Source organism: Gymnoscopelus microlampas, assembly GCF_963454915.1.
Source record: "Gymnoscopelus microlampas genome assembly, chromosome: 3".
NCBI lineage: Eukaryota > Metazoa > Chordata > Actinopteri > Myctophiformes > Myctophidae > Gymnoscopelus > Gymnoscopelus microlampas.
In genome coordinates, this window is record NC_139940.1 from 30,162,138 (window position 1) to 30,189,822 (window position 27,685).

General features: G+C 41.7%; 1 protein-coding gene and 1 pseudogene across 6 annotated transcripts in view; one reads left to right on the top strand and one right to left on the bottom strand.

Annotated features, from left to right (window-relative positions):
- Window positions 1-1,548: 1,548 nt before the first annotated feature.
- Window positions 1,549-3,145, bottom strand: LOC311041818 (CMP-sialic acid transporter-like; annotated as a pseudogene). The gene is made up of 2 exons: window positions 2,493-3,145; window positions 1,549-1,558 (listed from the first exon to the last, which is right to left on the bottom strand). The product of its transcript is annotated as a CMP-sialic acid transporter-like (transcript).
- A 1,447-nt stretch (window positions 3,146-4,592) lies between these two features.
- LOC311042647 (protein MTSS 1-like) overlaps window positions 4,593-27,685 on the top strand; it is an 82,061-nt gene continuing 58,968 nt past the window's right edge. For 4 of the 5 annotated variants that reach the window (XM_084053507.1, XM_084053510.1, XM_084053508.1 and 1 more), the window contains exons 1-3: window positions 4,593-5,154; window positions 7,955-8,016; window positions 15,938-16,011. In XM_084053507.1, the coding sequence (XP_083909633.1) occupies window positions 5,083-5,154; window positions 7,955-8,016; window positions 15,938-16,011 (208 nt within the window). In that variant the 5' untranslated portion in view covers window positions 4,593-5,082. Of the gene's footprint in view, window positions 5,155-7,386; window positions 7,420-7,782; window positions 7,834-7,954; window positions 8,017-15,937; window positions 16,012-27,685 lie in introns of those variants that run through there. The other variant, XM_084053509.1, reaches the window with a different exon arrangement.

The following is a 27,685-nucleotide window of genomic DNA, read 5'->3' on the forward strand; positions in this document are numbered from 1 at the left end:
ATTATCTATTATGTTTTTTATATTCTTTAAAAAAACAAAACAGTTGAAGGCATTTGTTATTATTATTTATGGCACCACTGTTGTTGACCTTTTAATGCACTCTTGAATTAAAGGAATAAATATTCAGAAAAAAAGTCAAAACTGCTTGTTAATGTGTCAGGGCATATATAAACGTTGTAGTAGAAATGTTGACTGTACTACATATCTTTCTAGAATTTTAGAATTTGGGTATTTTTATTTTCTTCATGTAAATGTTAATTGTGTTTACCAGGACAATATACAAATTAAAAACATGTTGGACGCTTTTAAGGCTGAAAAGAGCAGAAAATGATTCAGTAGGCAGAAGTTAATCACTTGAACCCATGTAAGGGAGAAGCACAGATACATCAAGTAAGTTGAAGTTATATCTATACCTAGCTATATCTAGATTTCTAGATATAGCAGCAAAGACTGAACAGGGGGCCTAAAACACAGGTGGTCAGTGCTAAGGTCAGACCACACAGACAGTCTGAAGCAACCAAAGAGAGCAGCCACTAGTTTTGAAGAAAGAACTGTTTTGGTACAAATTATATAAATCCATCTAATAACTAATGAGTGTAATTTACTCAGATATTTTAGTAAATAGTTTAATCTGATAGGTCATTCCTGGGGACATGATGTCATATGCAAAATCACCAAATAGTAAATTATATAATTATTTCCCTCAATTTTCTCTGCAGTGATTTTGTTGATGTAGTTTTTCATATTGACCACTAGATGCCACCGGTTATACACAAATGTATATTTTGTGGAACAGCTTAAAATGATTGACCTAATGCATAATAAATACACTTTTGTGTGTGAATATTAATTAATAAGTGTAAATCACAGAGGTTAGTGCATAACTAGCCTAAATTAAGACTTTAAAAGAACAATATATCACTTTGTGTGTTTCAGTAAACACAATATATCTTGAGCTACCCAGCACAACTGGGCATCACTGTGTGTAATTATCCATCATTGTTTAATGACGGCAGTTAAATAATTCTTTCAAACCTAAATGGACATTGTAAAAACTTGATAAAACAGATACTCACAAAGATTTAAATTATCTTATAAACATGCAATCAGTTGTCTTTCACAAGCATTCCTATGAGCCAGGTGATGGCTCATGAATCTGATTGTAGGCAAATAATAGCCTTAAAGATACTGGCAATCCCCAATTCAGTAACGGGCCTCAACAAAATGATTGCCTGAAGATGTGGAGCTGTTCAAGAGATAGTTCTGTGTTCACCACAGTATGACATATTTGGCAGGCATTTGTGTATCAAAATCTTTATACTCGAGCATGACAGATAATGATTGATTTCAGTGCCTGCAGAGTCTCTTCCCATGTTTATGAACAACTAATTAAAAGGGCCAACTTTCTGGCATAAACATAAAAATAAATAAAAAATACTTAATTTATGTGGCATAAAATAGCTTAAATGTTTTCTTAAAATTATCTTGTCACTCGCCTGCGGGTGGAATTTGGGTGGTACCATGTCAGGAGAGTATACTATACGTGTGTTACCGCTGGCTTTTTGTAACAAAAGGGGAGACACAGGCACAGTGGAAGGTGTAACACAAAGGTCTTATAAATTATAAGCGAGTAATGGGAACCAAAAGATGTAGGTGAGCATCAATGTGCAAGCAGTGTGTGGGTGGGAGTGTATGTGCAACATGGCTGTAAATGAAAAGGACCAACATAAAACATAAGCAACCTGTAAGGATAGGAGGAGAGACAGTAAATGAAGGGAGGCACAGATTTTTATTGCCTGGGATAGACCGTAAAAAAAAATGCCTGGGATGGGATACACCAGGCCTAGGCGTGCCCCATTCTCTCTGATGATCCCTCCAGCACTACCCTGCCAATCAGCCCCAGCAGTAGCCACAACAGACAGGGTGGAAGAGGGTCGTCAGTCGTCACAGGTGGATAAACCTACATGCAAACACAGGCTGCCCTGTCCTCTGTTATTTACTGAATTCATAGCAAATCCCAATGACAGTTTGTTTTGAAAGTAAAAGGCGAGTGGCTCTGAAATGCCCCACTGTAGGACCTCTTTAAGGCCTCTTAACATGGATCTTGTCCCGTGTTAAAAGAGCATGCACAGCTCAAGGACTCAAACCATGATACATTTCTGTCTGGATTCCGCACGGCTAGTCTGGAAAACTTGGATGTGTCCTGCTTTGGATTGAAGCCTCTACAGGTAGATGGACAAGCATGGCTCAAGAAGCAAAGGTGACCATTATCTGTAGGCATAACAAAATGACCGAAGCCACGGTTAAGAGAACAATGGCAACAGTGGCAGAGAAGCCTTCCTTGATGTTGTCTGTGTAATTTAACATCACTGATGTATATAGACCACACACACACACACACACACACACACACACACACACACACACACACACACACACACACACACACACACACACACACACACACACACACACACACACTCTCTCTGAACAGGAATACTACAAAGCACACCCATGGTGTGTAACCGAAAAAGAGGCCTTTCTTGAGGACCTTGTCTCCGTCTGTCATGTAAACGCCATTTAGGGTGACCATGATGCCAGACAGGTACATCTGGATGTTCCTCATCCACAGAGACATACCTGAGCCCTTCAGTACCTTCTCAAAGTACTGTACGCAGCTGCAAATCCAGAACACAGCACACCAACAGAAATGTTTATGAACCCAAGTAAAGGGTTTGCTCAGTCTGGAGTTTAGAGGCTTCTGCAGGTTTCCACTGAACAGAGGTCACGCCCCCACGAAGCATGAAGGCAGAGAACCACAGCATCTGGCTGAGTGAGCGGCTCAGAGGACTGTACACAAGGCTGTGCACGGGATGTTCAGCCGGTACGTCACCTGATGCAAAGCTGCAGCCTCCAGGTTGCTCAGGGCAAGAAAGGTCATGTTATTCTGAACTGGATGCATACACTATGGAAACCACAGCGCTCAGTTTCAGCAAGTCTTTGGGACTTTTAAATACATGTTACACAATGGAGTTCTTCAGCCTGCTAGGGCTACCTGCTTCTTTTGCCAGTATCCCATGACTCAATGTTAACTTTAATGACTTCAGTGATGCACACTGGCAGTAGTGGAGAAGTACAGATCTGATGATTAAATTGTTCTTGTTGTGTATATCACAAGGCCACTGTTTACGTTGCTGACAGTATTTGTCATACAGGCAGAGTCATTTTTGACCAGGTTAAGTCCCAGTGAGATTGAAGTCTCTTTTACCAGGGAGGGAGCCAATTAGCCATTGTTGTTTTGTCTGAATGGCGATAATAAAAAAACAACCATTGGCTATTGAACCTATTCTATATCACTACATATTATTGGATGAGGATATCACAGGTTGTTGTGAGGGGTAATGATATAGCCAGTCCTGACGTCATACTGATGTCATATAGGCAGGGATGGAGAAGGAGAAGGCCCCTGGGCCAAATATCTTTTAGGACCCCAACCCCATGCTAGCCAAACACAAACATACTAGGCTATACTTGTTGAGTTGTAGGCCTAAGGCATGTGTGAGTGAAGAAAGCACCTGTACACACTTTACTGCCTATAATTAAATCTACAGTAGGCATTTACGTGATTTTTATTTGCATGTAAAAAAATTCAATAAAACATTTTAAACACTCTGTGACTTATTAGTCTGATAGCTATATAGGAGGGGACTTCGAGGGGCCCACATATTTGAGTGTTAATGTTTGATAACTCATGTTTACGTATATAGACTACTTTATGCCTATTTAATAATATACTCGGTGCACAATGCCAGGCAAAGAGTAGCCTAGTAGCCTACCGATATATTTCACCATCAACTTTCACTAATGATTTTTAATGACACACACACACGCGCGCACACGCACACGCACACGCACACGCACACGCACACGCACACGCACACGCACACGCACACACACACACACACACACACACACACACACACACACACACACACACACACACACACACACACACACACACACACACACACACACACACACGCACAATATGAAGCAAAGCGGCGGGGCGCATCAAAGCAACTCGTGAACGCGCTTTCCTCAGCCTGCGCTCGTCCTCGTCCCTCACCAGCGTTGCCAGGTCTGCTTACTATAAATGTTGTAAATATTGGTTGCGTTTTTTTGGGGATTGTTTCTAAAGTGTAGCTGCTTATTTGGGCTTGTTTCTACATTTGTTTTAATTATTATTTAAGCCAGTGGTTCTAAAATATTTTTACCTAACGAAGCCCCGTACCAGATTTGTATTGCTATAGTAGCCTAGAATGCCCCCCCCCCCCCCCCCCAAAAAAAAAATTCAACTATTCTATTTCTAAAACAGCAGATCTACAAGCTCACAACGCGTCGCGATGCAACGCATTGTGAATTTGTGAGCTTGTTCTGCTGCTTTCAAATAGCCGATGTATTCACGTATATATTTTAAAGTGCCTATATTCGCTTCTTTTATGCTTGTTTTCCTAGACCTGGTTTCTTATTTCTCTCACAGAATCTGGCAACACTGTCCCTCACCGCTCACTCCTCGGTGCAGCAGAGAGAGAGAGAAACAGAAACATTGGAGCTCTAGACTCAGACTGGACCGTGTGTGTGTCGGAATGTACCTTTATCTACAGACAGGATAACCAACTCCACCACAGCTCTGCAGGATTATAATGGCTTTCAGTTTACCACTCGCTATGTTATCATCAGTTGCCAACATGTGGATAACAATCGGGGGGCATGGAGGAGAAGAAAGGGGGATTTAAACGTGTTTTTTTCCCTTCACACCTCTTCGTCCCATTGAAGCACCTTTGACTTAAAGACGGCGAAAAGTAGACATTTTTTCACCGTTACTCTCTTAACTGAGCTCTGATTTTTTTTGAGTGTCGCTTAATGTGAGAATAAATTCGGGAAGCATCAAATACACCACTTTTATTTGTTGTTGTTTATTAAATAGCATTTGAAGTAGCCGCCGGTTGTTTTCTTGGAGAGAGAGAAGCTGGCTGCCTTCTATCGGACTGAGACTGACCAGTGGAGCTGGTGGTCCTGAAAATGGAGGCTGTGATCGAGAAGGAATGCAGTGCGCTTGGAGGACTCTTCCAGACTCTGATCGGAGACATGAAAGTAAGACCAAGTGGTGGAAAAAGTACTCACATTGTTTTTTTCCTGCAATGTAGAAATATTCTGTTACAAGTAAAAAGTCCAGAATTAAAAAAATACTTGAGTAAACAGTACACAAGTATTGGTATTGAAAAGGTACTTTGAAGCAGTGGTTCTCAAACTTTTTCATGTCAAGGACCCCCAAATTGACACTTATTAGCCCGTGGACCCCATTTGAAAAGATATGCCACGGACTCCCATAAGAGAAGATTTTTACGGCTCTAGCAGTGATTCTCAACCATTTTAATTTCAATGACCCCCAGTTTGAAATGCATTATGGCTACGGACCCCCATTTAATGGTATTTCTATTTCTGGGACTCCAATTTATCTTGTAAAATCAATGTTAATTTAACTCTGAGAGTGTACAAATGGTTCCTCACTATCCGTCATTTAGCTGGGGACCCCCTGGAACTCCCTCAAGGACCCCTGGGGGTCCCTGGACCCCACTTGGAGAACCAATGCCAGTGGTTCTCAAACTTGTTCATGTGGTTCTCACCCCCAAAATGACATGTATTTGGCTGCAGATCTACAAGCTCATGAGCTTATATATCTGCTATTTTTGAATAGCCAAGGTATAAAATATGGTCAAAGTGATGAAATGATAGTGAGTAGTGACACTAGATTAACACATTTTGCTGGGAACCCCCTGATACCGCCCCAAGGACCCCTGGGGGTCCCCGGACCCCACAGTGAGAACCACTGTGAGAACCAATGTCCTCACTAGTATAGCTAACCAGTTACCAAGGGTCAACATTTCACTTTTTTGTGTAAACAAACAAGACTGATTCTGCATCAGTGTTTTTATTCGCCAATCCCTACTATTCTTACAGTGGTAACTACTGAACTGTGTTGCTAAAAAGTAAGGCAAACTATGAATTCTTTATTTTTACAGCGAGGATTGTAATTTCTCACTCTTCCTAATTTTGTTTCCTACGATTGTGTGTTCTATTCCATTCTTTCCTGGAGGTATTTTAACCCACTCTGTTGAATGCTGGCTAAAAAAGGGACGCTAAATAGGCCAATTGGTCACAAAAGTAGAACGTGTCATTTTGAGGTTATTTTTGAGAGAGCTTAGCTGATGAGACAACTAGTTGATTTCCCAGCTGTTGTTGGGCTTTAAGAATGCAGGGAATGTAGCTAGTAGGATTGAAAAAGACCTACAGGATCTGTAGGATTTGACATGTGTAGGTCAAATGACCTGCCAGTCATTATGTGGACCAGAATCACCAAAATCCATATGAAATTCTGCTCAAACACATTCAGTAGGCTACTACTCAGTATCCAGCAACGGTGTAGGGGCTATCTGTCAACCCCTGCATGTTTGCCTGACCACGACCACCTAGATGAAAATGTTAAATATCCTAATATCTTGTAATTACTTGTGACTCCTTGATGGGACCATGGTCTGTGTGTGCTTTTGCTTGCATGGTTTACATCAGTGGTTCTCAAACCTTTTCATGTCAAGGACCCCCAAAATGATATGCATTTGGCCGCAGACCCCCATCTCAAATATTTTGTTCCAGGGACCCCCAGATGCAAAAATAAAGAGTTACTACTACACTTAAAAATAATAATATATATATTCAAAGGTTTGCACAAATGTAGCAAAAATAGCAGATCTACAAGCTCATAGCGCGGCACTTGGTGCCAAGCTATGAGCTTGTATATCTGCTAATTTTGAATAGCCAAAGTATAAAAGGTTAAAATGATTGTGATGCCATATTAACACATTTTGCTAGGGACCCCCTGGAAACCCCCTAAGGACCCCTGGGGGTCGCCAGACCCCACTTTGAGAACCAATGGTTTACATGATTTCCAGTCGAGGCTACCTGATGCTTGTGTAAAGTTTGTTGCATGCCGATTGATTAAAACAAGCCTCTCTACTCCAAAGAGACCTAGAAAACACATCATTTCCCTTCAGCTTTTATGGGTTGAACCATAGGTTTATAACTCTACTATACACACCCTCAGCGAGGGCAAGAGAGAGAGAGAGTAGAGATTAGGCTCTTGTTGGGTGTGATGTTCCACAGCACGTGAAGACATTCCTTACCCGGCTGACACTAGTAGCACATCATCGACAAACATTCCCTTGTTGTAGTTTCATCATCACTTAATCTCTTATTTCCTGCTCGTGTCATGATTCAGATTGCTGCTATACTCATGTCTCTGAGTTTGAGCTCGTCTTGTTGCTTTATGTCACTGGTTCTCTGGGAACGCTTACATTAAAGGTTAACTATTTTCAGCCAAAGACCCAAATTAAGTAAATTTAGTCTGCCTTTGGGACCCAGGCTCATTACGAGATTAGTAGCCTACTCTTGTTATGTTAGGATCTTTCAGAAAGAGGCCTGTAACCCACTTTTGGTCCCAGCAAGTGTAGGGCTTTAGAGTTACATATTTTCAAACAGGCAAAAACAATGAGTTCAAGTGAATGTTCTTCATTGAAAAGATGTATACTGTGCACACATTGCGTGTTTTTGAACTTACTAGGTAGCATGTATGCTGCACACATACTCTTAAAACACTGTTTATTTGACACTGAAGTGCAGATGACAAATTGGCAAAGATAATGAGCTGTCTTTTTTGGTTATTAGATTTGAGTAGCCCATCCCGCTGTCATGGAAATTGGAGTAATGGCTCTGAAGGTTAGCTGTTTATTTGGCCTCATATTTGTGGCTTTGCCAAGTGGTTGTGTAACTCTGTGAATAATTATATCTGTGCTAATACTGATATGTCAACACTCTTTCTGTCTGCTTGTGCCTACAGAGCAGCTACCCAATTTGGGAGGACTTTATCACCAAGGCTGGCAAGCTGCAGTCACAGCTCAGGTGAGAAAGTGTGTCTGTCTGTCTGTCTGTCTGTCTGTCTGTCTGTCTGTCTGTCTGTCTGTCTGTGCACATGTGTATGCGTGTGTGCTAGCTCCCTATAGGTGTGTTTTTTGTGTTTTTCATTAATATTGGTGAAGTCAGCATTTCCCTTCACACTGGCCTTAAGTGGATGCATTTGGGATTGTTATGGTGTCCAATGACAAAACCCCTAGGCTAAATTTAGATCTCCCTGTCTCATGATTTGAGGTTAAATCGAACAAAATTAGATTCAGATACTGCACAAACGTGTAGTTTAACCTAACCGTAAACTTGTTTTTTCATGTCCATTGCATAACACTGTTGACAGCCCATATTGTGCTGTAATGTTCTGTCAACAATCCTTGGTAGTCCTACTGGTCTTGTGTAATGGTTGTCACTATGGTCATTGCTTTTCTAAGCAGTTTTTAGATGCCACGTTTGTCTATAGATGTCACTTTCGCTTGCATGCCCGAAATGTCAGTCTTTTCTTTGGTGCATTAGACATCGTGCTACAGAAGCCCTGCAGTGCTCAACCTGTTTAGTATTTCTGTTATGCACTGTAAATTATGCTCAGCACCCGCCCCAAAGTTTATTCTCGGTGTGTGCATGCACATTCTTTTCATGTGTCTATAAATTAAATAGTGGTGACAGTTTACATAAAAGTCTTCATAATGTTGACCAGAGGTCATTCAGTGACCTTTTCCTCCATTCACTCTTCATTAAGGTGGATTTGTTTTTCTACATTACAGAGGGCTTTGTCTTTACAATACTGTTAGGTTTTCACACCTACTGCCCAAATTCCTCTCAAATCCCCTGCTAACAATGGATGTTAATGTTAGCCACCTTTCCTAGTTGGTTTTAAATGGCCACGTGCCAATAGGCAAACTACTACTGACAGTTCACATAAAAGCTCACTGTCCTGCAAATACTGTAAATTTGTGTGCTGACAGTCTAAATTATTGTTTGGTTAACAATGCATGTCAACTCCTGGTTTTTAAGCATCCACAAACCAACATTGACAGCCACATAAAAGGCCAATGACTTCGCCATGACTAGCAGAGGCCAGTTTCCCCATTTAGTCAGTATTAGGACTGATTAATGGTGATATGTTATTCAAGTGTCTCCGTCATGCCAAGGTTAAATATGTGACCCAGCGGTGCCGGTGTTAAAACTCAGAATAGTGTTTATGCCTATGTTGGTAGTGAATGGATGTTTGGCAGTTGGGTGTCTCTGTCTGTACACTGGTGCACAGATGTGGTTACAGTTTGCAGGGACCCATAGCCATCTAGAATAGCAATTGTCAAATGGGTCTGCTGACCTCCAGGGGTCCATGGCCGTGGGATGTGTCCAGGGCATCTTAATGTTTTAAAATTGTATTTATTTTAAAAGTTTTTTTGAAGGCCCACACTTTTTTTTTTTCTTAACCTTTTCTCTTCATATTTTGTATGTCAGTGAGTACAGTTGAGTCGGTACCATGTAGTGTGTATATGCGCCAAAATACATACATAGACTAGTAGTAATTGTTGGTAATTTGGGCATATACTGTAGGTATTTGTACTTATGCTTTGTTACTAACGGCTCATCTATCCATAGGGTTTGCATCTGGCTTTTGAATTGGGAACACACTGATGAGCATATGTCTGCCTTTGAGCACATCATGGCAGTGGAACGACTAGTAATGAGCTGCAGTAATGAAAAACAAACGAAAAAACATGATATTACATTGTCATGACCCACATGCAATTTTTGTTTTCTTCCAGAAGATAAAAAGATGACATTTCATTAGCCAAATGGCTTTATCAGAATAGAAACCATTCTGATGAAGCTGAAATGTCAATTTGTTAATGCTCTGTTATAAAGGGTAATACCTTTTTATGTTTCAATTCATACTGGTCCCAACCTCTCTAACCCCCAGTGGCAGTGGGTGCAGCATATGGCTGGCACTAATGATACCCTTGCTGCTGTGCTACTAATAAAAACAGTTTATCTAGGCGTACGTGTGCTGACCTACAAATAGGCGGCTTCATGCTTTTTCTATCGACTTTGACTTATCTCCAGCCACTTCAAAAGTTTGGTCAATTACTGTAGGGCCAGGCCTTTCAGCTATAACCCAACCCAACCCCCACCTACAGTACCATGCCCCACCCCCCAAGTCGCCTGTAATCTGTGTTGGGGATGGGCTGGGTTGTGGGACATACAAACACACCCACCCATCCACCCACCCACCCTGGCATAGATAGAAGCCCAGCCATCATCAGCAGCATTATGTCTTCTTTGTGTGTAATAATGATGTCCTCAAGCCTAATTCATACTCCATTAGTCGACCGTGTCTCTCATCAAAAATTACTGATTTTTCAAGTGTCACAGAGCCGGTCATATATGTATAATTCTTTACAAACAACACTGTCACGCGACAAGGTATAAATTAGGCTTAAGGCAGACTACTCTGTAATTTAGCCCCTCTGCTCAACCTCTCCCAAAGCAGCTAGGAAGTCTAGCAATTACAGTCTTCTTTAGACTGCTCACTCACTCAGACTGGGTTTTTTGGGTTCAAATATGGTCTTTCTTGGCTCCCCATAATAGTTTTTAGCAACCCACACACACACACACACACACACACACACACACACACACACACACACACACACACACACACACACACACACACACACACACACACACACACACACACACACACACACACACACACACACACACACCCTGGAGCTTTGAGGAGAGAGGGCAGGATGGAATATAGGCTAGCTGATTTCTAATCACATCCTCCTTTTAACTGGTTGTCAGTCTTTGGTCTGTTTGGTGAGCCGTGGCTGCTGCAGCTGTGCCGCAGCTAAGCTCACAAATAGACTTCTGCACCTCTTTACAGTTTGAAGTTCATCTTCAAAAGACCTGAGCTCGTTCAAAACAAATCAAATGGATATGAAGAACATCATAATTAATCTACTTTAACATCTTCATTGAGCGATAGATACGTTTGGAGGTAGTATATAGTTTGATGGATGGATGTTTAGATAGTAAATGGATGAATGGATGGATGTATACAGACTGTAGACAGTCACAGACAGTCACAGACAGACAGACAGACAGACAGACAGACAGACAGACAGACAGACAGACAGACAGACAGACAGACAGACAGACAGACAGACAGACAGACGATGATGTGGATGGATGGATAGAAATAATTAATCTTTTAATTATTTTAAATATATATATATTTTATTAATAATTTGCTCTAACTAACTTTCCAGCACAGAGCCCCCATGCAGAGTTACTACGGCGATACTCTAGTTCATGTTAAAACTAAGAATAGATGGAGATAGCTGGGATGAATGCATCATTGTCTGGTAGTGCACTCTGCAGTACAAAGGCAGCGTCTATAGGGAGTTTAGGCAGGATTGGCCATGGCCTTTTGTGATGGAACAGATTTGTTAAAGTCATTTGTCTTGACTGCATAACAGAGGCATTTGCAGACCAATAGCTGCTATTAGCTCAAGAGTTCCAGTTATGACCTGCACTGATCTAAGACTTGCTGCAACAGTTTTCAAAATTCTGCAGGGTACGTAGCATGGACTTAGGGCTTTCTTGGCAATATGGCCATCTGCCCTCCAGAGTCCTGGATGACAGCTAGAACATTGTATCAAGGCGGCTTTGTCCACAGAATAGGTTTCTCTCATGCAGGACATAATGTTAAATTTCTGGGTTATTCTTTAAAGCAAAGATAGCTCATCTGGCTGATTCACAGAACCATCAACTGCTGCTGCAGATAAGATCAGAGTTGCAAATGAGTCCAGCAAATTCTGAAAGTGCTGCTTCATTGAATGTGGATCAATAAATGACGCCTGCTGGTGTTGTTTCTACAATGTACTTTAGTACAATGCACTCAAGCCACAGCTTTACTGGAGCCATTGTTGTCTTCTCCTTCCTTGCTCCTGGGGTGTCCTTGAGCAAACAATATTGGGCGAATAACTTAACATTTATGTTAATTAGGCTGTTTTGCAGGTGGCGTAAAACATAAGCCAGAGAATGATCTAATCTGCACTGAACAATCTCATCATGTGCAGTACAACTTAGGCAAACATACCCAGAGGTTTCCCTGGTGCTCACACTGCGCTTTAAATAGAAAGGAATGTGTGTGTGTGTGTGTGTGTGTGTGTGTGTGTGTGTGTGTGTGTGTGTGTGTGTGTGTGTGTGTGTGTGTGTGTGTGTGTGTGTGTGTGTGTGTGTGTGTGTGTGTGTGTGTGTGTGTGTGTGTGTGTGTCTGTGTGTGTGTGTGTGTGTCTGTGTGTGTCTGTGTCTGTGTGTGTGTGTGTGTGTTTATTTTTCCATCAGCAGAACACACCCATATGTCTCATGGGCCAGCCCACAACAGCACAATGCTTAAAACACTTATTACATTAGTGCTGTGATAAAGACACATATTGTCCATTCATTGTCAATCTGCTTTGAACTGGGAGTCACTTGACTTCAACAACATGCACAAGATAGTATCTTCATAGAATTATGTATCTTGGCTCAGGGCTTTTGCTATTTCTCAGCTGACCAGTTGTTTACTATTAGTATGTGGAAATTGTTTTTATGTTGACAGATCAGATGATTTATCCTGTCTTAATGGTGTCAGTGTCGCAGATTAATGTCACCTCCGATCATGGTGGAGACTGAGAGTAGACAGCTTGTAGAAGGATATTTAAGATCTTGAAGATGAGACAGTTCAAGGTTACTTTATTTGTCCCTAAGGAAATTGTTTTGGACATACCGGCTGCTACATCAAATTGCATGCAATTATATTAGTGCATTAACAGACATAACTTGCATTAAAAAACAAAACACATATAGACATACATACCGTAAGTGCATTCAAGTACAGTATATGCAACACAGACTCTCATTTTACGCTCTCCTTGTTTCCTAATGTTAAGAGTTTCACGATAGAGGGAAGAAAAAGTTATTTTTATGGAGAAAAGGGTTGTATAGAAAGAGATAAGGCTGTTTGTACTTTGTTGCAATGCTATTACTATATTTGTGTACACATTTTGTGTCTTTCCTTTGCAGGAGCCAATTTAATATCTAGTTTTTATCTCTGGCCTCTGGGTTCACAGATAAAAATAACCTTTACCTTTTAATGGCTGTCATTAAAGGTATTTTTTCTTCTTGGAGAGCCTTAAACCTCCTACCTCAGCAGCACCGAACTCACAACATGTTGCAACGTTGTTGTTCTTTAAAAAACATGCTATAATCATCAGGAACGGTCACATGTTCGAATCTGATAATGTATTTAGTTTAGCAATTATGGAAGTCTAACTTAATAACGTTTTCACTACAGTAGACTAGCTATATGGGAATATAGACTCAAGCTTAACTTAATAGACTAATTTAGATTAGAGCAATTTGTTGTAATAGAACATTATATTGAATATATAGCAGCATTGAAGTGTAGTTGCTCTTCTTGGCCTCTTATTAAAGGTATTTTTGTGTATTGTAGTGAAATATGTTTATAACATTTCATAACTGCAGTATAGAGCCTGTGATGAAGCACTACCATCTCACTACTGACCACGTTTACATAGTGATTTTTGTTGTAGATGGAAGTCTTGCGTACGTTGTGGAGATGTAACATGAGTACATAAACATTGAAGTAATACAGCAAAACCTGTATTTTGATGCACAAAACACTGTACTTTGTATGTTTGTACATTTATGTTTATCATATTTACAGTAGCCTATATTGGTGTATGTACATCACATTTCCTCTGTGAAGGTGGATGTTGTCAGTTAAATCAGCATGCTGTAACTTGACAGCTTGTATTGGATGTAATCCTCAGTGTTCTAAATGAATGCACTTGCCGAATTTAAACAGCCCAATTAAGCCAGTAACTGGCATGTTGTCAGTATTTTCAATAAACATTTTGCAGGTTGTCCTCCTGACAGAGAGTGTCTGAGTTAGCAGAGTATGAAGAGACAAGTTTGAAAAAGGAATTGTTCAACCCTTGTGTAACGCTGTAACAAGTACGCCATTAAACATTAGCTCCTATTGGCATATTAAGACCTGCCACCGACATTGTGCAGCCTCATCTCCTCAGGCAGGTCTTTGGGAATGGAAAAATACTTGACCTACCTAAAACAGCCCATGTTGTAATGCACGCTGTCGCTTACATACTGTTCAAATAAAGAGGGGAAGAAAGATGGGTTTGAGAAGCAGAGGGTGAAACATGCAACATCAGTTGTGAGCTCAACTTGAACCCACAAAGTCATCCACAAACTTACTTTGCACACCAGACAATTGTGCTTATAGTTGCATGCTGCCCTTGGCTTTGTTTTCTGTTTGTAGCATACACAGCTGATAAGTAGTCTCACTAGATCGGATAACAAACACATGTGTGCGTACCGTCTATCTGCTTTCTGTTTAGTTATATTATTTCTGTTGAAATTTCACTCATAATTATGGCTGTAGTTTATTTCTAACGGCTCTTAATTATTGGCTCGGATGAATTGCAGAGTGATAGTGATGATTAATGGGAATGATCGGTTGCAACAGCATGCTGGAATCTGTAGTCAAGCACCAGATCTTGTGTGAGTTCACCCCTGACTGCCCCTCTGTTCATGTTTAAAATGGATAGCTCACATACCACCATCGCGCCACTTTTAATGACCTGTGAGTTTGCCAGACTCTGCCAAACAGCTCCTCTCCCTGATGAGATGGGCAGATTCCAGGTCTGCCAGCCAGGACCTCCAAGGGGTCATGTCATAGACATTCCACACATAGCAGAATGGGAACACACATGGAGACATACATGCTAGTCCTTATTCTCTCTCCGTGTTTACAGTCACACTCAGCCCACAAGGACCTTGTCCTTCACAGGTGTGAATTTAAGATAAAGTTTTAAACTTTATCTGTGGTTACTGTGGGCACGCACTTATTGTCATTAAGGCACAGGAACGGACATACACACATACACGTGCAAGAGAACAATTTCTCTCTATGTCTGTAACTTATTAACACACAGAATCTCCAATAATGGAGGGCCATTAGTGGTTGAGTGGTGTATTGAGTAGTGTAGGAGTAGTCTTTATCCAGATGGAAATAGAAACCTGCCTGTCGAACTGAGATAGGAACTAATGGATCTCAGTAACCGTCTAATGATGGAAATGTACAAGGTGATTAGACTGTTTGTGGTTGTTAATTCTGACAAACGTACATTCATTCATTGCGTTAACAATAAATACTTAACTAACACATACAGTTCTTAAAACGAGCAATGAAGGCTCAGATAACTTCATTATGTTCAGTCTCTGGGTAATGTATGCTGGACAGCAATTATACGATATTGCCGTATCTAACCAGCCACGACACTCTTAAGATTTAATGTAAATCTTAAGTAAGAATTTTTCTGTACAATGTGTGTGTGTGTGTGTGTGTGTGTGTGTGTGTGTGTGTGTGTGTGTGTGTGTGTGTGTGTGTGTGTGTGTGTGTGTGTGTGTGTGTGTGTGTGTGTGTGTGTGTGTGTGTGTGTGTGTGTGTGTGTGTGTGTGTGTGTGTGTGTGCGCGTGTGCGTGTGTGTGTGTGTGTGTGTGTGTGCGCGCGTGCGCGTACCTGTATGTGTGATTGCCTTTGCTGCTCTGTTTGTTGGCTCCGTTTTATATATCATTTTTTCATTTGGAAGTTTCTGTTTTCGTTTCGTGTGTGTGTGTGTGTGTGTGTGTGTGTGTGTGTGTGTGTGTGTGTGTGTGTGTGTGTGTGTGTGTGTGTGTGTGTGTGTGTGTGTGAAACTCAGGGACAAAGCCCTTCTATTGTTCAGTGTTTCACGTCCCTAAAGTTTTGTTAGACATACCTGGATAGATAAAGGAATTGTTGATTGATTTGTAATCTTTGTTATTATGTTGACAGGGCGACGGTGGTTGCCGCGGCCGCCTTCCTGGATGCTTTCCAGAAAGTAGCAGACCTGGCTACCAACTCACGAGGTAGGAATATATTATGAACGCACCTGACAGGATGTGTGTTTTTGTGCGCGCATGCGTGTACACAAGACCAACAATACATGTGTGTTTGTGTGTCACCGGTGCTGCATTGGCATGTGTATGTGCCAGCAGAGATGGCCGCTGACAAGCCATGCTGTAGTCATCAGTTCAGTCACGCTCTATCAGAGTCCCTGAGTGGACGATGTGTGCTCATCACAGGCCGGTGAGCTCAGTCTCTTCTCCACACTATGTTCTGTCTGTGTGCTTGTTTTCTCTTCTGGGTGGGTAGTAAATCTGTCAGGCTACTGTTTGAAGCTCTGCCAATGGTTTTCTCTTTACCCCTCTTTACCCCTGCACCCCTTTATCCCCCTCCCCCCCGAGACACACACACACACCCCCGTCCCTCAATCCTGCAACATCTGGCCTCGCTGGCTTTGCCCAGCAGCGTGCGTGCGTGCGTGTGGTGTGTGTGTTAAAGGTTAAGAAAAAAGATATCCATGAGGAGGCTGAATTTAAGTTTGATCTCTGTCCAACCTAGGTAGACTTTGACAATGGACAGATGCCATTTGGATGGTATTAAATGCAAAGAGAGAGATGGAGAGAGAAAGGGGGGAACAGAGAGAAAGTGAGTGCTTACACACAAAACACACAGAGCGTGTCTGTGCTTTTAGCTGTGTCATTGTGTGTGTGTGTGTGTGTGTGTGTGTGTGTGTGTGTGTGTGTGTGTGTGTGTGTGTGTGTGTGTGTGTGTGTGTGTGTGTGTGTGTGTGTGTGTGTGTGTGTGTGTGTTCATGCGTGAAAGAGAGAAATTCTGTCCCGTCTAGCTTTCACACCTCCAACCCTGCTATGTTCTATTAATAGGAGCTGAGACAGACACACACTGAAAAAGACAGAGGGAGTGCGGTGGGGGCTGTGGAAAAGTGGAGCGAGAGAGCGAGGGGGGGGGGGGGGGGAGAAGAAAGAGGAGAAGGTTATCATTTAAATTTGTGTGGCGATGGCAGGCTGTGAGCCAACAGCCAAGGTATACAGCTGAGTCAGTCAACTGCAGGTAGAGGGCATCTCTCTATGGCTCTTCATAGCAGACTCTCTCTCCCTAGCTCTCTGAGAGAGACACACACGCACACGCACACACACACACACACACACACACACACACACACACACACACACACACACACACACACACACACACACACACACACACACACACACACACACACACACACACACACTCTTATCTAACTAATGGTCTTCCTGCAGATATGCTTGTTTGATTTTCCACAGAGAATAAAACCTTTGAATGTGGTATGCATCAGAAACATTCTGATTGCTGTCATAATGGCCAACATATGTTTGAGAGAGAGAGAGAGAAAGAGAGAGAGATCCATCACTGTAGTAAACTAAACACAGTATAACTCAAACTGTAGTCTTTTTCCTTTCCTTTCTATTGTATGTCTTACTTCAGATGAAGATTTGTGCATGTGTATTGTGTGTGGAGGGGACCCAGGACTCTAAACTAATGAAGTGGAAATGTCTTTTAACAATTATTAAATCACATTGAAGAATTCACGAGTGTCATTCCTCACACAGGATATTTAATCTATAAGGTTTCCTTGTGACAGACAGGATATTTCTGTTGAGTGGAGATTAGTGTTATATCCAGTAGGTTAGAGGCCTACAGCCTATAGGTGCCTGTTACTGTCAGAATCACTCACATGATATAGTATAAGGACTTTTAAGTGAGGACAAGGGCAACACAAATAATAGAAATACATAGAAATATAGAATAGAAAATACATGTTAATAAAGCTTTTGACATTGGTTTGGTCCTTTTGAAAAACCTGGTTCCAGGAGGCAGAATTATGAAAATCTGTGGACTCATATATCACTAATGTATGGCTTAGAAAATGAGCTACAAAGCAGTGTTTAGTTGTTGTACATGTTCTGTAATGGACTTCACAGAGTGCCTTGGGTGACAGACTTTCTACTTGGTGAAGATATCAGCTTACTCTATTATTCACCTGCAAATGAAAGAGCCCGGTATCTGTTCAATCATGAGACACCTCTGTGTGTGTGGCTACAGCATCTTTGATGTTGAAATCCACCTGCAAGGCTTAGAGAGAGAGATCAAATGGCTGTACAGTAGTTCTAGGCATACACAAACATGAGCACGCACGCACGCACGCACGCACGCACGCACGCACGCACGCACGCACGCACGCACGCGCGCGCACGCACGCACGCACGCACACACACACACACACACACACACACACACACACACACACACACACACACACACACACACACACACACACACACACACACACACACACACACACACACGGGCTAGCTATACAAGGTTATCCAGTACCTGCTGACTGTTGATCTCTTTCTTTTACCTATTCTCTTTCTTCCCTTGCCTCCATTCTGCGGTTGTCTCTCGTCATCAGTGTTGTTGACCCCCCCCCTCCTGATTTCCTAAGTGTCTCCAAGTCCTAACCTGCTATCTCCATGGTAACGGTATGGAGATCGGTGATGGTGGAGGGATAAGGGGCTGGAGGAGAAGTAACAAACAGACCATGCTAATGAACAAACGGATAAACAACACATAGAGTAAATGATGGGTCCAGAGGTTAAACAGGGGCATTTAAAAACACTATAATATTGTAAAATGTTTGTTATCCACCTTGAAGACACCTGTTTCCAGCTGCTATTTGCTCACACAAAAATGTCCATACTGGTGTTGAGCCCTTAACTGCATTAAAACCAGTAAAACCTGAGGCCGATTCTGCAAATAGCTTCTAAATCCTAACAGTTTTCTGAAAAAACATATGTTTCTCTATCAGTGGTTCTCAAAACATTTCATGTCAAGGACCTCCAAATTGATATGTATTTGGCCGCGGGCCCCCATCTAAAAAAGAATGTTGTTCCAGGGACACATGTGAAACACGTGTCAATAGCAGTTAGGATTTTTAAAAATACCTACCTGGAGGAACCTACAGACACGATAAAATAAGGTTATGCCGCCAAAACTAATATAGGCCTGTGACCCACTTTGTTAGTCCTGATCCACAGCCTTTGAAACGGCAGGCTGATATTGTTCATCTTAAAGTTCACCCTGCCCTGGTTGTTATGATAACATCAAAGCTTTGATCGCCCTGCCCATAAAGATTTACGGGATCATCTATAGATTGGAAGACTTGAACATGAGCCAGCTGTAGTTAAAGCTGGGAAGATGAAAGCCACACTGATACTACCAGTGCTTCTGGTAGCAGTATGATCAGAATATTGAAAGACCTGAAACATTCATACAGAGTGATGCACGCTCCGTTTGCTACAGAAATATACATGTTAGCATTAAAATATATATACAAATTGTCATGTTTTTCAAAAATAGCAGATCTACAAGCTCATAGCGCGGCACCGAGTGCCGAGCTTGTATATCTGCTATTTTTGAATAGCCAAAGTATACAATAATGGCTATAGCTAAAATCTAAGATGACACAGATGTGTTCCCGGATTGAATGGGTTAAATGTATGATCATAAAGTATACAGCTTCTGTTAGGGCTGTTTAAACGTTTTTTTTCCAGTGCTTCCTGTTATCAGGTCTCACGTGCGTTTCAACTGGAATAAAAATAAATACATTACACTACAAGTTATTAAGAATATATACTGATGCCAAAGCATTCAATTTCATCTGTAAAGCCCCTGAAATGCTGAGGCCCTAATACTATTTTCTCCCCATTTCTATTAAAATGTTTTGATGGCAATTTAATGTTAACATCTTTCCTCATTAGTTTTGCCCCAAAATGTAATTTCAATAACTCTGAATATTGGTTGAATGGAAGACATTGGCAACAAGATACACAAACAGAGCTGCCTTCATGCACACACTGCATGCCAAGAATGAGGCATGCTGAGCAACATTTTAAACCTGATGTATGCCATCTGACAAGCATATGGTGACATTTTACCATTACCTTCCCAGTGTGCTTATTGTTGATGTTAGCCTACATAGAAAAAGTGACATTCCCATACTTGTTGAACTGAGTCTAGTTTAGTTTAGAGCTGGCTGATGTAGACCTTATGTTAAGACATATGTTATGACTTACTGCCCACTTTCAGGTAATGGAGTGCAGTCCCGTAAGTCTTTGAATAGCTGATCTCCATTGCTAGACACTCACTCCACCAAAATAACACTGGTTGGCTGGACAGGTGCAGTTGGAAAAGTGTTCTTTCAATATTCTTTCTCTTAATTTGATCCTCTCTGTAAAACTGTCAATCAGTGCTCAAATTGCTGACATGATCATAATTCATTTTTAGGATGTACTTTATTTGGCTCTGGGAAAAAAAGGCGCACAAGAAGGGGCTTTCCCTTCACTGCCCCAAGGTGTACAAAAGACCATTTCTGACTGTGTGTGACTGAATGCATTTGTTGTGCCATTATCCTGCTTCACAGCATGCCTAACAACTCCCATGACAGTATTGCATGAGAATGTATTGCCTTTCAATTGTTGCTTAATTATGTCATTATAAACGGGAAATATGAAACAGCTGAAGACAAAGGGTTTCCAATTTGGAATAAAGTCCACTTTCAGAAATGTACTGCGTGTTCAGGATGTTGGAAGCCACTGACGTGATAATAATCAGACTTATTAAAATATAAATCAGGCATGCAGATCTTTCACAAGACTTCCAATGTTATGTATTTTGAAGCTAAACCATCTGTAATTGCACAGCCAATTTTCTTTTTCAAGATACAAATGTGCTCCTCGTCAGATAAATGATACCAAGTGTTTTCCAATGAGACTTCTCATTCTCAAGTCATGACTAATGTTGACAGGCTGGCCTGTTTTCCAGGTCCTGACGACTGACGTTATCAGTTAACATTATATCACTGACATACAGTATGTACTCCATTTTGAGTCACTATAGATGGATGGCATCTATGTCTGTTGATTCAGATGTAGCCCATGGAGGAAGGAATTTGACCCATAATACATTATGCAAAATGAGTTTGAATTGGGAATTCACAGCTGTGGGGATCATTTCAGGACAGAGGCATTATTCAGATGAGGTATTGTTCTGCAGGGCTGATCGGGTGGCTTCACAAGTTTAAGTGCAGTATACACCCATGCTCTCTCTACTATTTTTCCCACTCTGCTGGTTTTAAGACAAATACCATATAGTAGTAGTAGTAGTAGTAGTAGTAGTAGTAGTAGTGGTAGTGGTAGTGGTGGTGGTGGTGGTGGTGGTGGTGGTGGTGGTGGTGGTGGTGGTGGTGGTGGTGGTGGTGGTGGTGGTGGTGGTGGTAGTAGTAGTAGTAGTAGTAGTAGTAGTAGTAGTAGTAGTAGTAGTAGTAGTAGTAGTAGTAGTAGTAGTAGTAGTAGTAGTAGTAGTAGTAGTAGTAGTAGTAGTAGTAGTAGTAGTAGTAGTAGTAGTAGTAGTAGTAGTAGTAGTAGTAGTAGTAGCAGCAGCAGCAGCAGCAGCAGCAGCAGCAGCAGCATACTACAATAGCAATAGTGCAAACCATAACAATCTTCCCTGATAATGTGAAATGATAGTTTAATAAATGTACCTTTGTACAAAACTGTCTGACTCTTCATGCCGTAAACCTAAGGATTGGAAACTGTAAATAGCCATGAAAGCCAATAGCACCTTTATTACACATTGTTTTACACATCTTTTATACAAAATAAAGTAAAAAGAAAAAAGAAAAAAGTGAGGTCAATCTCAGGACGTTTGAATGTCGGACTGGTATCCCAGTCAAAAACCCTGGTTGGTTGTCCTTTGTTGATAATGGAGAGGATATCAAAAAGTATTGTGTAAAACTGTTCATAGACACACCTCTGTCAATGCTATACATTAACCATGATAGAACCCGTGTGTGTGTGTGTGTGTGTGTGTGTGTGTGTGTGTGTGTGTGTGTGTGTGTGTGTGTGTGTGTGTGTGTGTGTGTGTGTGTGTGTGTGTGTGTGTGTGTGTGTGTGTGTGTGTGTGTGTGTGTGTGTCACTGTGTGTGTGTGTGTGTGTGTGTGTGTGTGTGTGTGTGTGTGTGCGTGCGTGCGTGCGATTGCGTCCGGCTGTACGTGCGCACTTGTTTATATTAGCCACAGTGAGTGAGCTGACATGTGTCATCATGTCATGAGATTGAGAACAACAGAGATGGCCAAGATGTTTAAGCAATTGTGTGATGAGACTCGACTGAATGTTTAAGACTTTATTTGCATGTTGAAGTTGTCCTGCCCATGGCAATGCTAGCGACAGGGGATTAGCCCACATTCTTTTGCATGTTTAAAACATCCTACACCATTTGGCTGTCTTTACACTAATCCACTCACTCATCAACTGTGAACCTGAACTCCAAAACACCAGTGTCTGTCATTCGGTCTTTCTGTCTGTCATTCTGTCCCGCCTCGCTCTGTCACTTTCTCAGAAAATCTTTCTTTGCTGTTTTCTGTATTTTTCTGAAATTGTCTCTTAAGTCTTATGTATACTGCAGTGAGTTTTTTGTTGTTTGTTGAAAATCATCACACATGCCCATGAACGCAGACAGGAGTTGTTTTGTACCTGAGAGCAGCATGACAGTGTTTACTTTCAATTGGTTTAGCGACTCTATTACATTTGAACTCATGTGATTAAACTTTAACTCAGACATACTGTACTTTTACTACAGTGCCCAGTTAACCTCATGAACCCTATTGTACCTATTCTGGGGCAATCATTTACCAAAGATAGCAGATCTACAAGTTGACAGCGTGTTGTGAGCTTGTAGATCAGCTATTTTTGGGAAAATGTTTTTGTGTAGAGCTAAATAGGAGGGAGCCTAGTATAGAACCCTGGAGGACTCCAGTCAACTAAGTATGTAGGTTAAAGAGGTTTAAGTAGCATCATCAGTGCCCATACGTACAAGGTGGGGTTGGCGAAAGGGCCTTTCTGTGTGGAGTTTGCATGTTCTCCCCGTGTCCCCTAGGGTAGGTACCCTCACAAAAAACATGCAGTAATCCTGGTCTCTATACTGCCTCCCCCTGGTCAGCCGGGCGCCTGATGGAACTGGTTGGAATAACCATCCTTCCATGCGCTACGTACAACCGGGGAAACTCCCCCCTGTCAGGTGATAGTGTGATAAGAATTAGTGTGGATTAGTGTGATAAGAAGCGGCCTGCTTACAACTCATGCATTGAAGGAAGCATGAGCTCACTTCTGGGCTCTCCCCAGGCTGGCAGAGGGAGAGTAGCGCCCAGGATTACAGCTTAGGCAATTGGCACTGGGTGAAAAAATGGGTTACAAAAATCGTGGGATAAAAATGTAAGGAAAAAAAAAAAGGTTTGTGGTTAACTGAGAAAGATATACAGTAGGCCCTACAGTATTTGCGTATACTTCATTGCCTGTGTTTCTAGCGCACACTTCAAATCAGGTAAATCTAAAATCATTAAAAACATTTGTTTTTACTTTCATCCTGCTTGTATTCTGTCACATTTGAGGGCTATTAGGATTCCCTTCCTCTGTAAACTCAGAATGACGCTGGTCACTTGTGAAGCAATTATGCCATTGAGCCCCGTGTGGAGACGAGAGAAGACTTGAGGGAAAAAAGAGGAGGAGTGAAGAGAAGAGAGAAAGAACTGAGAGAATAATCCTCCCTCTTGTTTCAAGTCATAAAGACTCTGTTCATCCTCTGTTCATGGACATCCATCCATTTCTCTGCTTTTCATCAGATCATAGTTTCCTCATCAATGTATAATGGTCCTCTGTGGCTGTTGGTGCACGTGTCTGTGCACTAACAGTGTGCTCACATGTCTTAGTTTTGTGCACTTGTGTCTATTTGTGTACCAATTTGTTCATTATGACTGTGTGTGTGTGTGTGTGTGTGTGTGTGTGTGTGTGTGTGTGTGTGTGTGTGTGTGCGTGTGCGTGCGTGTGCGTATGCATATATATGTGTGTTCAGACTGTTCACATATGTTCATGCCTGTATGCAATGTGCCACTTTGTCATGATTGCCAAGATTAGTGTGTGTGTGTGTGTGTGTGTGTGTGTGTGTGTGTGTGTGTGTGTGCGTTTCAGCACTTGAAACAAGCAGAACCATGCTCAGAGATGAGGTCACCTCACTGGGAAATGGAACAGATCGGACAGGAGGGGAGGAGAGGACAAGAACGAGGGATTAAGGAAGGGAGGGATGGAATGAGTGAACAGAGTGAGAGAGAAACACGCTAAAAAAGGAAAGGAAAGGAAAGGAATAAAAAGGAGAAGAAGACAGAAAATAGTGGAACAGAGCAGTACAAATCACAAAGATACACAGTGAAAGTGTCCCCACACCAACTTGATGTCGGTTCACTGTGTAGACTACTGTGTAGAGAGTTTTTGAGCCAGCTACTGCTGCTTTGCGTTTGTATCTAAGGTAATATAGCATCTATAGGTTTCCAAACATCATTAGCGCAGTGTTTTAGATGTGTATTTGGTACATTTCCTCAACATATACACACCACCTCTATCATTATAAGAACAATGTCTTTGCCTCCATCAGTAAATATGTAGCCTCCAGTTCCAGATTTACTAGCACCAGATACTGTACTGTACTGTACTGTACTGTACTGTACTGTACTGTACTGTACTGCAATCTACATTCATGTCAGAGTCCTTCTGCCTTCACATGGAAACCCACACAGTCATGCACACACACACAAAGGCTGGAGATGACATGCATTCTTTTTTCAGAGACCAGTATACACCCCAGTGAGAGAGGGAGAGCGTGCGTGCGTGCGTGCGTGCATGCGTGCGTGCGTGTTGCGCATGCAAGCACAAACGCACGCACAGACATAATGTAATAAGATTTGTTCTCATGATTCAAAATAGCTGTGTGTGCTGACAGGTGTCAAGCCACTGCTTTGTCTGAACATGTACAGTTGGGGGGTGTGTGTGTGTGTGTGTGTGTGTGTGTGTGTGTGTGTGTGTATGTGTGTGTGTGTGTGTGTGTGTGTGTGTGTGTGTGCGTGTGCGCACACACGTATATACAGTATGTGCATGGATGTACATATGTATGTGTGTGTGGTAATCCCAGTGCTTCTGTCAGCAGCTCCAGTGTTGGGGCTGTCTGAACACGTCTGACTGTTTAGGGACAAACTAGGCACCAGCCACACAGAGTTAGAACGTAGAAACCTGTTGGAATTAGTCGGACCCAGAGTAGAGTAACAGAGACGTACGCTTATGTCTATTTGCTGACTTAACTATTTGACTATTCAATTCAAATATCCTGACATTTAAGTTAATCATTAATGAGTAGTGGAAATCTCTTCTGTGTACATACAGCTTGTGAATTACTGTAATATCTCTCGGAAACATAGCCTACCTCACATTTGCAGGTTTGCGCTGGTCAATTAAAATGTTAAACTGATCCAATACCTGGGGGTGGGGGGCGGGTTGTATTGTGTTTGACCAACACACTAACGATGTAAACAATTGTAGAAGTTAAAAGAACATACCATAATAATCATAGGTTACTGTGCTGTGGTTATGGTGGTTGCATCATTGTGCCAATGCATCAAAATCTCCAACTGGTGCAAAACCCAGTTGATAAACTTAACCAATTCAATGAATTACACCCATGCTTGCTTTTCTACACTGGTTGCCTATGAGTTTTAGAATTGATTTTAAGATTTGACTTTTATGACCTTATGGCTCCTAATTACATTATGCCAAATTTGACAAAATTCATACAACATCACATGCAAGAAGAACTCAATTTATTAGCCCATTGTCCCACAGTTAACAGGAATATTCCTACAAACTCTTCACTACATGACAGCAACTGTCTTTCTGCCAGTTAATCATCTGATTGTATGTGACATATATACTGCTATTGTTTGTGGAGGTGTTGCTGACATTGAGTATGTTGAGGTAATACATGGTTTGTCAGTGTGAATTGGACAAACCAGTTCCTACATCCTCTGTCTGTCTGGAAGGCAGCCAGCTATAATCAATGTGCTAGTGATGTGGTAATCCAACAGTATTTCACAATGCAGACAGACCTGTTTGCCAGCAGTTAAAATCAATAATGGATTGGGACATTTATATGAATAATTTATAGAAATACTCAGTAAGCACTCATCTATTACTTGTGTATATTATAAGGCTATAACTAACCTTGTAAAATGTTGTTATGGTTGGAAGTGTGGAAAGGTAATGTTAATGTACCAGTTGTTGTTCCTGTCAACTATGGCTATAGCACAATCAAACAATGTCTACTATCCAGGGAAAATATGCATTTTTACAAATAAAATTCAATTAAACAAAAGTTATTTTTGATATGTCATTGGTATATCTTTCACTGTAACCAACCATTTCACATACATGTAAAATGGCTTCGCCAAAAAGACTTCTGAAAATGAATTTTACACTGTCTGACTTGAGGAAAGATTATGTTGTTTCATACAGGCTGCTGTGGCTGTCTATTTATCTCAGCAAAAGGTCCCTAGAGGTAGTTCACGGCAACTACAGCATTGCTACACTAGACACTGCTTTTCTCCAACACCACTGGAGATAAAGTTAGATGTTGCATGTTGACACTGTATGCAGTGTCTGTACTGTACATATAGAGAGCCTGGGGGGGGGGGGGGATTGTTGTTGGTGAATCTCAGGTGAATCTCAGGACATCTGCCGTCCGGGTAGTGGTAAAGTTCCAGTGAACACTATTGTTCATGTTAGCGGGTGTGAAGCCGGCAGGGGAGGTGATCTCTGTCACTGCACTAGTGACTCCTACAGGTTGGTCAGGGTACCTGTTCCGCGGGGAGCAGAACTGAGAGGTATGGCATGTTCCTCTGCACGCCGTTAGGCGGCCGTGTCGGTGAAACTCCTCAATGTCAGTTGGAAAGAAGCAGCTGGTGACTTCATATGTATTGGAGAGGTTGTCTACACCCTCCCTAAGACCAGCAGGTAGGGAGGGGTTGGCACTTGCAGGCACCATACAAATCGGGCGAATTGGAAATGACTAAATTGGGGTGAAAAATAAAAGGACTGATGAATCCCAGCTTGAAAGCATTCCAAGCTATTCTTTGGATACAATTACAGGTAATTTGGTGACGTGGCACTTTAGTTGACCAGACGGCCAGGCCGTGTTTTTTTCCTACTTCTTCATTGCCTACAGGCCATCTTGCATCTGGTTGTGATTAAGTATCTTTAAGTGTTTTTCCCTGACCTCTACACGCAGCCCACCTCGCATTATACTTTTGTCTGACCCATCCATAGCATCCATTTAGCAGCAGAGTTTGCCCAAAGACCTGGTCCTCTCCTGAAGTGCCTCCCCTCCTTAAGGAATAACTTAGTTCCACTGAGGCCTCCTTCACATTCATGTAATGAGTTCAGCACCTGACGGCAGTGGCCCATTTAGTCGTACATCTGTGGATCCTCTTTGAGTTTGAACGGGCTGTAGAGTGTTACGTTTAAACACTGAAAACTAAAATGACCCTGAAACTTGACATTATAGAAGTCCGCACATATGTGCACAAACCTTGTCATTGTGAGTGACATGCATGCAGAAGAAGGCTTTGTATCCCACAGACAATTGGAAGAAACTACTGCATAGTCTTGCACTTAACTGTATCTTTACAATGCCCTTAAAAGACAAGAAAAGGTTTCTGTTATGTGTTAAGAAATGTTTCATGTGTCGTGAACATCTTCTGT